The 13,426-nt window shown below is 39.1% G+C and overlaps 1 protein-coding gene across 2 annotated transcripts in view; it reads right to left on the reverse strand.

Moving 5' to 3' along the window:
- Nucleotides 1–604: 604 nt before the first annotated feature.
- Nucleotides 605–13,426, reverse strand: part of LOC127425817 (gamma-taxilin-like) — a 36,451-nt gene continuing 23,629 nt past the window's right edge. Inside the window, exons 3-11 of one of the 2 annotated variants that reach the window (XM_051672099.1) lie at nucleotides 12,982–13,225; nucleotides 12,155–12,246; nucleotides 11,707–11,877; nucleotides 8,485–8,679; nucleotides 6,250–6,369; nucleotides 5,337–5,504; nucleotides 5,073–5,168; nucleotides 1,550–1,899; nucleotides 605–1,320 (exon numbers count right to left, since the gene is read on the reverse strand). In XM_051672099.1, the coding sequence (XP_051528059.1) occupies nucleotides 1,582–1,899; nucleotides 5,073–5,168; nucleotides 5,337–5,504; nucleotides 6,250–6,369; nucleotides 8,485–8,679; nucleotides 11,707–11,877; nucleotides 12,155–12,246; nucleotides 12,982–13,225 (1,404 nt within the window). In that variant the 3' untranslated portion in view covers nucleotides 605–1,320; nucleotides 1,550–1,581. Of the gene's footprint in view, nucleotides 1,900–5,072; nucleotides 5,169–5,336; nucleotides 5,505–6,249; nucleotides 6,370–8,484; nucleotides 8,680–11,706; nucleotides 11,878–12,154; nucleotides 12,247–12,981; nucleotides 13,226–13,426 lie in introns of both variants that reach the window. The other variant, XM_051672100.1, reaches the window with a different exon arrangement.

The following is a 13,426-nucleotide window of genomic DNA, read 5'->3' on the forward strand; positions in this document are numbered from 1 at the left end:
TCAGTTTGAACCAGTCTGGCCATTCTCTGTTGACCTCTCTCATCAGCAAGGCGTTTCCATCCACAGAACTGCCCCTCACTGGATGTTTTTGGCACACTTGGAAGTAAATTCTAGAGTTGTGTATGAAAATCCCAGGAGATCAGCAGTTACAGAAATACTCAAACCAGCCCATCTGGCACCAACAATCATCCATGCAATTATCTGATCAGCCAATTGTGTGGCAGCAGTGAAGTGCATAAAATCATGCAGATACTGGTCAGGATCTTCAGTTAATATTCACATCAACCATCAGAATGGGGAAAAAATGTGATCTCAGTGATTTGGACCGTGGCATGATTGTTGGTGCCAGATGGGCTGGTTTGAGTATTTCTGTAACTGCTGATCTCCTGGGATTTTCACACACAATAGTCTCTAGAATTTACTCCGAATGGTGCCAATAACAAAAAACATCTAGTGAGTGGCAGTTCTGTGGATGGAAATGCATTGTTGATGAAAGAGGTCAACAGAGAATGGCCAGACTGGTTCTAACTGACAAAGACTACAGTAACTCGGATAACCGCTCTGTACAATTGTGGTGAGAACAATATCATCTCAGAATGCTATTCTAAGATTTGGGTTGGCGCTGTTTTGGTAGCACAAGGGGGACCTACACAATATTAGGCAAGTGGTTTTAATGTTGTGGCTAATCTGTGTAAATGGGGTTGTAAAGATTAAATACATTTTAATGAAACATCAATACACAGCATTTTTTTTCCACACATAAGATTTTCAGCTGGAAAAGATGCCGTTCCTTTTGTCTGTCATGCAACAAAAAAGGAAGTCCCTCCCCTCTTAAACTGCAGCCCTGTTCCTTGTATTTCACAAAAGTCTTAGAGATGTAGCAGCCTTTTTCAAAGTCAAACTAGCCCTTAATCAGATTCCCACATGAAAAAAAGCTACAGGCAAGGTGGAGATAAAGAATCTCTCATTTTTGACCCCTCTCTTCAACTATAAGACATGTATCTTACTTTAAAGTCCATTTCAAGTCAATTTTAATCAATCAAAGCAATAGAAGCTTGTCCTGTTAAGGACTCTTCTTGGCTCAGACTCAAAATGCCAAGGAGTCTGACATTAATGCCCTATTTCTCAAGTCTCAAGGTCATCAGGACATTTAGAGCTGGACTGGCTTGTTTACTACATACTGTTATTTAAAAATAGGAATATTCAACATTATATGCATCAAAAAAGATTTATTCTGATCCTAGAGGTCAGACCAAGAGCTACATTCTATTAGATAGAAAATAAAAATGTGCGACCACAGCGCAGCTGAGCAGGGAAGGGCTGAGAACAGAATGGAAAAAAAGAGACATATGAAACAAAGCTGCATGGTGGCCGTATTAGACCACATGACCATTTCCTATGAAAATACAATGTGATAGAAAACAGGGAGTAAAAAGTGCTCGCCACAAAGCTGATTACCAACACACAGAGCAGTTAGCATCTTCACTAATGTCCTGCTTTTTCCTCACAAATTTTGTTATGATAATAATTGTTAGACAAAAATATATACCTCTACAAAAAAAGGCCATCTGAAGGCCAGGCTCAGTCGTCAATGAGTTGTGTGGATGATGTGGTGCCCTCCTCCTCCTCCTCCTCAGACTGAAGCCTGAGTTTCTCTGTTTCTGGCACCAAACCTTCCATCTCTCCCTCCATCTCTGGGTTCATTGGCTGGCTGGGATGCTCTTCTGGCTGGGGGTCAGGAGGGCCCGTACCCTCTTCCTCAGGATCTTTTGCTTGGACCTGGACAGCCCTAAGTTTCTGATTTAGGTCGTTGCGTTCTCTCTGCAAGGCCCTGCAAAGCTTCTCCAGACGCTCCAATTTGCCTTGGAGGGCCTTGTAATTCTTGTCTCGAACCGTTTTCTACAAGATAAATGCCAGAGCATATGAGTTATAAAACATTCCTATTTGTAAAAAAAATTTGGGTTATGGTTTCAAAGTTCAGCAGAAGGTTAAACACAAATTTCTGCATGGCATTATTAAAAATCTGTAGGAGTGTGCATTAATTCATCGTTTTGTTACTTTGTCAGTAGAGCTCGACCGATATGGGTTTTTTAATGGCTGATGCCGATATCCAGAGAGCAGGGTGGCCGAAAGGCCAATATATCACACAATTTAATATAACAGGAAATGAAATCAATATAAATTGGCTAAAAAATTAATTAACTTTTATTTAGCATTATATTTACTCAAACTTTCACACTAAAGTAACTTTGTAAAACACAACAAAAAATCCTTGAAAACTAGATTTTGTGTCTTTTAGATGGTTGCTAGCAGTTTCTCCTGATTTCTGTTTAGGCTTCCCATTTTAGTAATTGTTTGCACATAAAGAAACTGTAATATATTAGGTAGAAGGAAATAAGTGCACACAGTAGTCCAGCAACCACGGACAGTATGTGCGCATAAGCAATCACATTTTCTCACAAAAAGACAATCAAATTAATTGTACATACATTACGCACTGAATATGACATTTACTTTGAAGTTGCTCTATCGCTCTCATGTGGATCTAGCGAGACCAACAATCTACGGACCACTTCCTGTTAACTCGGCCCGGATCGTCTGCTTAGCGTCACGGACTGATCGTCATGCAACATTCGTGAGTCAGAGGGACACAGTTTTGATCTTGGCTATTATAAGACATGCTTAAGAGGAATATATACGAGCGCTCCATATGAAGAAAATGGATTTGCGCAAGTATATATATATATATATACACACAGGTGCATCTCAATAAATTAGAATGTCGTGGAAAAGTTCATTTATTTCAGTAATTCAACTCAAATTGTGAAACTCGTGTATTAAATAAATTCAATGCACACAGACTGAAGTAGTTTAAGTCTTTGGTTCTTTTAATTGTGATGATTTTGGCTCACATTTAACAAAAACCCACCAATTCACTATCTCAAAAAATTAGAATACATCATAAGACCAATAAAAAAAACATTTTTAGTGAATTGTTGACCTTCTGGAAAGTATGTTCATTTACTGTATATGTACTCAATACTTGGTAGGGGCTCCTTTTGCTTTAATTACTGCCTCAATTCGGCATGGCATGGAGGTGATCAGTTTGTGGCACTGCTGAGGTGGTATGGAAGCCCAGGTTTCTTTGACAGTGGCCTTAAGCTCATCTGCATTTTTTGGTCTCTTGTTTCTCATTTTCCTCTTGACAATACCCCATAGATTCTCTATGGGGTTCAGGTCTGGTGAGTTTGCTGGCCAGTCAAGCACACCAACACCATGGTCATTTAACCAACTTTTGGTGCTTTTGGCAGTGTGGGCAGGTGCCAAATCCTGCTGGAAAATGAAATCAGCATCTTTAAAAAGCTGGTCAGCAGAAGGAAGCATGAAGTGCTCCAAAATTTCTTGGTAAACGGGTGCAGTGACTTTTGTTTTCAAAAAACACAATGGGCCAACACCAGCAGATGACATTGCACCCCAAATCATCACAGACTGTGGAAACTTAACACCGGACTTCAAGCAACTTGGGCTATGAGCTTCTCCACCCTTCCTCCAGACTCTAGGACCTTGGTTTCCAAATGAAATACAAAACTTGCTCTCATCTGAAAAGAGGACTTTGGAACACTGGGCAACAGTCCAGTTCTTCTTCTTCTTAGCCCAGGTAAGACGCCTCTGATGTTGTCTGTGGTTCAGGAGTGGCTTAACAAGATGAATACGACAACTGTAGCCAAATTCCTTGACATGTCTGTGTGTGGTGGCTCTTGATGCCTTGACCCCAGCCTCAGTCCATTCCTTGTGAAGTTCACCCAAATTCTTGAATCGATTTTGCTTGACAATCATAAGGCTGCGGTTCTCTCGGTTGGTTGTGCATCTTTTTCTTCCACACTTTTTCCTTCCACTCAACTTTGTTAACATGCTTGGATACAGCACTCTGTGAACAGCCAGCTTCTTTGGCAATGAATGTTTGTGGCTTACCCTCCTTGTGAAGGGTGTCAATGATTGTCTTCTGGACAACTGTCAGATCAGCAGTCTTCCCCATGATTGTGTAGCCTAGTGAACCAAACTGAGAGACCACTTTGAAGGCTCAGGAAACCTTTGCAGGTGTTTTGAGTTGATTAGCTGATTGGCATGTCACCATATTCTAATTTTTTGAGATAGTGAATTGGTGGGTTTTTGTTAAATGTGAGCCAAAATCATCACAATTAAAAGAACCAAAGACTTAAACTACTTCAGTCTGTGTGCATTGAATTTATTTAATACACGAGTTTCACAATTTGAGTTGAATTACTGAAATAAATGAACTTTTCCACGACATTCTAATTTATTGAGATGCACCTGTATGTGTATATATATATATATATATCTGCAGATGGTGTGTGATAGAAGTTTTATTGATATTTGCCTTTGAACTATTAGACAAGAGAATCTGTTGAGAAGAGAGAGAGAGAGAGAGAAAATGAAACAACCAAGCACTTTAAACATCATGAGCTCTAATAAAAGAGACCGTTTTAATGAGTGTTAAATGACCGTTTTGGTCTATTGTTGTTGGTCACACGATGGCACTAACAACAAAACAAAATGTGATTGGTCATTTTCATGTCTCAGACGGCTACTTGACGTGCAAGCAGGCGATTCTCCTCGCCGTCGTGGCTTGAGAAACTAATCAGCCGAATGGGAAAATTTGTCAGCCAATGGCAAAAATGAATACTTTCTGAATATCGGCAAATTTATCATCTTCGGTGATATATCGGTTGACTACTCTTTGTGAGCTGTATAAGATAACCAGACTTTAGTATAAACTTTTAACTTTAAACTATGACAGCCCTGAAACATTTCAGGAATGTTTTTTTTAGCCAATCAGAAAACTAGACAAGCAGAAATACTATGCCTGTTATTCATTTAGCAAATTCAGGTTAGCTGATATTGGGTTTGCTTATATGACTTTGGAGGGTGAGTTTTTGAAGAGAGGGTTGAAGGGATTAATACAATGGCTAAATCTGGTGAAAATTAGCACTAAACTGAAATTTACTTATAATTTTAACCTTTAAGCAATATGTGCCAATTATTCCCCTCACCTCTTCTGCCATCTGCAGTAGAGTCTGGTTGTTGGTCTCCCATTTGGTCCTCCATAGAGTTGTCTCCTTTTCAAGCTTCTTGATCTTCTTTGTCATCTGATCAATTACAAAACAAAAAGGGGTCATGCAGAATATGCCTTTACATACAGAGAATTCAAATATCATAAGCGTCTTGCATTTTTTTACAGGGTGTCTCTTCAGTGAATGTTAAGTAGAATCAGGTGAATTAGCTGAAAATTAAGGTGCAAGATTCTGCCCACTCACTTTCTCCATCTCTTGTCGGAAAGTGGTGAAGACCTCATTGCTTTTGGCGAGGGTGGACTGGAACTCCTCAAACTTGTCCATGTACAGAGTGAGCTGCTGTTTTAACTGATGCTCCTGTTCCTTCATCAGCTCACACTTATGTCTCGACTCAGTTGCGTCTTTCAGGAGCTTAACAGTGAAAATATTATGTACATGTAAAACCAATATAATAAGATAATAAATCAGAATCTCTATTTTTACAGTCTTGCATAATGGGTAATCCAACTTTCCTTTGTTGTAAGTACCAATCCTTCAGGATTAGGCCTGGCTCAGGAATGTATTAGGATTGTGAAAGAACGAACTGATCTTGGACTAAAATTAATGAATAAATAAATTTTACACTAATATAGTGCTTTTCCGACACTACACTTAAAGTGCTTTACATAGGAAACGGGACTCTCCTCAACCACATGGATGATGCGACGGCGGCCATAGTGTGCCAGTCACCACACACCAGCTATTGGTGGAGAGGAGAGAGTAGAGTGATAAAGCCAATTCATGGATGGGAATTATTAGGAGGCCATGATTGATAAGGGCAAATGGATGAATTTGGCCAGGACATCAGGGTTAATCTCCGACTCTTAACGAGAAGTGCCCTGGGATTTTTAATGACCACAGGGAGTCAAGAACGCGGTTAAACGTCTCATCCGAAGGATGGTGAATTTTTACAGTATAGCGTCCCCGTCACTATACTGGGGCATTAGGACCCACACAGACCGCAGGGCGAGCACCCCCTTCTACCCTCACTAATACCTCTTCCAACAGCAACATTAGTTTACCCCAGGGGGTCTCCCAGACACTGACCAGGCTCAACCCTGCTTAGCTCCAGTCTAGAGCTACAAGGTGATATGGCTGCTGGACTGCAGATACTCACAAACTCTCTTTCTCTCTGCTGTTTCTCTTCCACCTCTCGCATTAGCTCGGCCGTCCGCTGGAGTTTGGCATCCACCAACTGCTGTTGCAGTTCCTTGTGTTTGAACACCTTGTCGATGTGCTGAGTAAAGATGAATATCATGTCTGTTTACACTTCAAAAGAACACATCGCTTAATTAGACAATTAAAGACAATAAAAGAAAAAGGCTAAATGTCTGATGTCAAATACATCTCTTACAATAAAAACTAACCACCCTATATTTACAACCAAAAAAAGATCTAGTACATGAAAAATTAACTGCTACTCAAATCATGACCATATCAGCAATTACAAAATATTCTAAGGGAGTAAGGTCAACAGTCATCATCTCAAATTGCTTTTCTAATAACACCACAAACTGAGACGTGGCTTACCCTTGGGCAGGGGCCTACAACCTTTTCGTCTTGAAGTGACATTTTTAATTTTCCTTGTTAAGGCGCCCTCGGTAATATTCTTGTTTATGTTGCGATGACAACTAGTGGCGTAGATGGAGCATCACGCAAAAACAGAAGTTCTCAGTTACCGATGCAATTGTAAAAATGCGTTATTTGCAATCAGCCATGATTTGGTTATTTCGCAAGTGAAAATGTTGCACTATCAGCGTCTTGTGAATGGTTGGTCAGTGAGTTTTAACTGTCGCACTCTAAGAGTGTTTGGCTTTCCATTTAGCTCCCAACTCAAAAATTAGCCTCATGACTGAGGAAGACTTACTGGAAGACATAAATTGGCATGCATGCGCAAGGTACTTTGTCTAAATTAAATGAATACTATCTCTTGCTATTGCTCTCATGCCAGTGATTACACATGTCATAGGATGCCAACCTGTGCCTGTGGAACTTTCATACTAAAGCCTGATAAAGCAACCATTAGCACTGTCACGATTATGAAATTTGGCTGACGATTAATTGTCAAACAAATAATTGCGATTTTGACAATTAATTGTCTGTTTTAGGGCGTTGACAATGACGATTAATTGTCAAATTTCTTAAGGTATATGGGTATACTTCATACACCTTAGGAAGTCATTAAACACATTTAACTTGGAATCTTGAAGTAAAATACAGATGTATCATTTTTTTAAGGCTTTAAAACATAAAAATATATTTTAAATATGAAAATATTTCCAAATACTTTAAATATGTCTCTCCTTTTGGACAACTTTAGTGTTGATCCATTTTACATTACTCTGTTGCTTTTGGAACCCAGCCAACCAGAATAGCTATTATATAATCTTATGTAATGTCCTAGATTCCTCCCTTTCACACATTATTTTAAGGCTATTTAAGGTTATTTATTAATCATGACTGGCCTAGCAACCATGTACACATAATCCTAAATACATGGTCAGTAATCTGAGTTATGAACCAGTTAGATCATTGTTTCATTTAGGGGTTGGCATTTCGAGTAATTTTGCAGTCGAGTCCTCTAACACATTAGAAAACGAGTAATCGATTACTTGAAATTTAGAATTTAAGTTCAACTTTTCAACATGTTTTTCTCATTTACAAATGAGCATTATGCATACACAACAACAACTAGATTCAAAAATTGAAAAAAAAAAACAAAACAAGAACATTTACACTCACACATACAAATATACATCCCACAACTTCTGAAGCGACAGAATCACTTTTAATTAAAAAAAAAAAAAAACTATTTTTAGGTGAACTACTTGAACAGCATCATGCATCCACAGCACCAACCAATGCATTGAGTTGTAATGGCAAGATTTAGGTGAGAGAAGAGTTTCATTGCTGCCCACGGAAGGCAGTGGCACAGAAAAAAAATCTAATTGCAATATTCGAGTAGTGTTTATACTAGTCAAATATTTAAAGCTGAAAGAGTACTTGATTAATCAATTTCTCACGCACTTCCCTAATTTTTTAGATTGTGCTCAAAACATGCAAAGCAATGCATAAGTGAGGAACATATGCAAATAAATGTAAGTGAAATATTACATTCTTAGCCGTCACATGACCACAATTCCACCAAGCCATGACTTTCCAAATCTCTATCTCAGCAGTTATGTTGAATGATTTAATAAAAATAAAACACCTCATCATTTGAGTAAGGACAATTAATGGAACATGCAGCTGGTGTAAAATGCACCCTTAATTCTCTAAGGGGTTGCAGATGTTGTGGGCACTAAACTAGAGGATCACAGGTAGTTTGCATATTTGACAGACGTTGCCTTACCTCCTCCCGGAGCTCGTATTGCTCGATGAGCTTTTTGAGTTTCTCAGCCAGCTCCATGTTCTCCTGCCGCAGTTTGCTGTTGTGCAAGTTGTGCTGCTCCATCTGTGCCTCAATTTCATTGAGTGTCATCTGGAAATGCAGCGTTGCCTCCTTACGCCGCTCCTCGTATTCCCTGAACCTCTGAGAATTCTCCTCCTGCCATCACAATGGCAAAAACGTGTTGACCATGCACTTCATAGCATGCCGATATACGCAACTGGCAGCAAATCTGGTTTCTGAATTATCTTAAAGAATCATTGATTCTTCTACATGATCTTAGAATAGGCTAACTAGCGATATTCAATCAGACCTGAACATCAGCTTACTATAAACAGCTGCGTTTCCCAATAACGATCGATCTTAGCGGTTAAGAGCATTTTCTAAGAGCAATTTTACAAACGTTCTTTATTTTTACGTGCGTTTCTCAAAACTTCACTTAACATGAACGTGCAATGACACGCTTTAAGTGCTACACAACAGAGTCGCTGTCCGTGTGACAGTGCTGATATGTAACCATATAGTGTTGTTCGTCATTGTAACTTATGCACAAATATAATTAACTTTACAATCTTTTGTAATTTACCTTGCTTAACATTTTTTTTAAATATTTTCTTAAATATTCGACTTAACTACAAATTTACATATTGTTTTTACAATAATTTTGTGCAGAACAATCTTTTATACAATCTGCTTACATAATCAGGTGTGCATTTGTAATATTTTGTTTTCACAAATTCCTCTCAATATAAAAGCTTCCAGGTTTAGTGAAGACAGTGAGGGACTGTGTATGATCCAGCTAATTACAAGCATTCATTGAATATTACAAGGTACAACATGTTACTGCGGAGCGCAAAATAAGGAGACGTTTGGAAGATGCGCTTTAGGGAGGTTCACCAATAAAGCGGAGGTCTGCTCTTTACTCCCAAAAGTGATAACGGTGACAGCAATACCAAATTAATAAATGTAAATTTAGGATGATGAGCCAATATGTATGGACGATTTTCATGCACGGCAGCAAATTAATGACCTCTCTTCTCTCTCTAATATTAATTTATATTGTTGTCTGCATCAATCATGCCACCACTATGTTGTTACCAGCTAGTCCACACAAATAACTTTATTTGTTTACTAATTAATCTATTCATCCGTTTAGACTATTTTATGCATTTCATTTTATTATTATTATTAGACTTACCTGTTAAAATAAAAATAAATAAAACACATACAGTTGTGCTCAAAAGTTTGCATACCCTTGGAGAAATAGTAATATATGTACCATTTTTAAAGCAAACATGAGTGAGCAGGCAAAACACATTTATTTTATTTCCTATGGGATTCATATTCAACTGTAGGTTATAACAGAATGGCACAATTATAAAACAAAACATGGCAACAAAGAAAAAAAATGAAATGACCCCTGTTCAAAAGTCTGCATACCCTTAGTTCTTACTACTGTGTATTGCCACCGTTAGCATCAGTGACAGTGTGCAGTCTTTAGTAATAGTTGTCTATGAGTCCCCAAATTCTTGCAGGTGGTATTGCTGCCCATTCGTCTTGGCAAAATGCCTCCAGGTCATGCAAAGTCTTTGGTCGTCTTGCATGAACCGCACGTTTGAGATCTCCCCAGAGTGGCTCGATGATATTAAGGTCAGGAGACTGTGATGGCCACTCCAGAACCGTCACTTTTTTCTGCTGTAACCACTGGAGGGTCAACTTGGCCTTGTGCTTAGGGTCATTGTCGTGCTGGAAAGTCCAAGAGCGTCCCATGCGCAGCTTTTGTGCAGAAGAATGCAAATTGTCTGCCAGTATTTTCTGATAACATGCTGCATTCATCTTGCCATCAATTTTCACAAGATTCCCCGTGCCTTTAGAGCTCACACACCCCCAAAACATCAGTGAGCCACCGCCATGCTTCACAGTGGGGATGGTATTCTTTTCACTATAGGCCTTGTTGACCCCTCTCCAAACATAGTGCTTATGGTTGTGACCATAAAGCTCTATTTTGGTCTTGTCACTCCAAATTACAGTGTGCCAGAAGCCGTGAGGCGTGTCAAGGTGTTGTCGGGCATATTGTAACCGGGCTTTTTTGTGGCATTGGTGCAGTAAAGGCTTCTTTCTGGCAACTCGACCATGCACCTCATTTTTGTTCAAGTATCATCGTATTGTGCTCCTTGAAACAACCACACCATCTTTTTCCAGAGCAGCCTGTATTTCTCCTGAGGTTACCTGTGGGTTTTTCTTTGTATCCCGAACAATTCTTCTGGCAGTTGTGGCTGAAATCTTTCTTGGTCTACCTGACCTTGGCTTGGTATCAAGAGATCCCTGAATTTTCCACTTCTTAATAAGTGAATGAACAGTACTGACTGGCATTTTCAAGGCTTTGGATATCTTTTTATATCCTTTTCCATCTTTATAAATTTCCATTACCTTATTATGCAGGTCTTTTGACAGTTCTTTTCTGCTCCCTATGGCTCAGTATCTAGCCTGCTCAGTGCATCCACGTGAGAGCTAACAAACTCATTGACTATTTATACACAGACACTAATTGCAATTTTAAAAGCCACAGGTGTGGGAAATTAACCTTTAATTGCCATTTAAACCTGTGTGTGTCACCTTGTGTGTAACAAGGCCAAACATTCAAGGGTATGTAAACTTTTGATCAGGGCCATTTGGGTGATTTCTGTTACCATTATTATTTAAAAAGGAGCCAAACAACTATGTTATAATAAATGGCTTCATATGATCACTATCCTTAAATAAAAGACAGTTTTTTTTGTTGCATGATCAGTCATATTTTCAAAATCAATGCCAAAATTTCACAATTTCTGCCAGGGTATGCAAACCTTTGAGCAAAACTGTATATCCTGATATTAAACTCTCAGCATAACGTGTAGCTTTTGCTTTTTAAATTGTATGAAGTGTAATTTTGTGATTGTCCTGTAGGTGTCTGCATAAGTCTATGTGCTTACGACACTCTTAGCGCTGTACGATTACTCCAGAGCACTCATAAATCTATGAGCATTTTCAAGTACTACTTAAGTTACGATGCTTTAGGGAAACGGTCCATAAAACTAAGATGAATTGTAAGTTGGAATCCACGATCTAGTTAGGCTTACGATGCTTTTGGGAAACGAGGCCCACTTTAGTTGTGATTAAATGAGCTCTGGGCAGTGGCTGCTTTACCTTCAGGGTCTTGTTGTGACGCTGCAGTTCTCTGCACAGACTCTCTAGCTTGCTGCGTGCCAGGACCGCCTTGCTGTGCTCACTCTGCAGGTGAATCTTCTCTTTCAACACCTGATTCTGTTTCTTCTGCAACACCTTCACCTGCTTCTGCATGCTCCGACTCTCCTCCAGCTATCCCGGAAGAAAACATGAAAATCACATGGTATTTCATTGAAAAAAAAAAAAAAAAAAAGGTAAAATGTACTACTTTTTTGGTCCTTTTTGGAGCTTGAAAGCCTTCAATTTTGTTGTATGGAAAATTCTTCTAATTATCTCCTTTGCTGTTGCACAAAAGAAAATAAATCATAACAGTTTGCAATGACCGAGGGGAACTGTCATTTTTAAGGACATTAAGCACAAAACATATCTACTGTTGTACAATATCCTTTCTCTAGGCTCAAATACATACCAGGTCAGCATATTTCTTACAAAGGGCAGCAAGTTTCTCTTCTGGGGTTGTTAAGGTATGAAGGGCCTGCATCAGCAACAGAACCTCTTTGCCTATGACAGCAGAAGGGAAGAATAATAATGCACACAATAAATTGTTGTTGACGGACATCATTTTGTCATCCGACCACTTTGATTTCCCTTTGAAGCAGATGTCTTCCAAAATAATGAATGCACCTGTTATCTCATAACCAAGTCATAGATCTACCTCTTGTTTCAGGTTTCAGGTTCAATACAAGTATCTACAATAATTGCTCAATCTACAGCATTTGTGGCATAATGACGATTACAACAGAAAATAATTTCGACTTGCGCCTCAGTTTTTTGGGTAAAAAATAAAAAGGCATCAAAATTTCAAGATTAAAGACACTTGAAATATGAGTATGAGTTGTCGAAGTCGTCATTTTTGAAGTGCGAAGGCAGAAACTCTAAGATATCAGTCACCAACATTATTCCTGCCACATGAATTTTCTCTATGTTAAAAGTCCTTCCCTTTTATCAATCCTTGTCTCATGTTAATGCACATAACGTGAAATCAAGCAGCTATACTTTTGAAACAGTGTGCCTTTTAAAGTGTATTGCATTTCCATGTTTACTTCCCTTTTAAGTGCCTTAACATAACCGTAAATATTGCTTTTTTTCTTCTTTTTTAACTAAAGGACGAAACAAAATTATCTTGCATGGTAATCGATATTACACCACAGATGCTGTCAACCAAGCTTACCTTGCATTGAACCCCAAACATTCCTTTAATTCTTTAATGGAAAACACTTTGATAGCGTCACCAACCGAATGCTATTTGGTCCTTGGTTTTCTCAGCATTAGGGTCCAGCTCCCCATCCTGGGGGCCAGGGTTGCTTTCCTCCCTTCCCGGTGTCTCCCCTCTCTCCTCCTCCCTGCTCAGCAGTCCCACAAAATCCTCCACATTTTCCTGGGATGGGGTCTCCACATCGGGAGAGCTGCTCCCTTCAACAAGTCCACGGGCCTCTATACTGCAGACCCCGATAACACCAGCCTCCATGATTTCAGTCACCTGGTATGAACAGAAATAAAAAACCTTAAGATGAGGACTTTAGCAAGCTGAGGCTGTGCAGTGTTCACACTGATTGAATACATGGAGTGTATGTGACATACATTAATTCAACACAAAGATACCAGTACTAGCCCAATTTCAGGGGACAAGATATTTACTGCAGGCCAATTAACAGAGCAAAGTGCAAACACACTCAAAGAT

This window comes from Myxocyprinus asiaticus, chromosome 35, assembly GCF_019703515.2.
Source record: "Myxocyprinus asiaticus isolate MX2 ecotype Aquarium Trade chromosome 35, UBuf_Myxa_2, whole genome shotgun sequence".
In the NCBI taxonomy this organism is placed as follows: Eukaryota; Metazoa; Chordata; class Actinopteri; order Cypriniformes; family Catostomidae; genus Myxocyprinus; species Myxocyprinus asiaticus.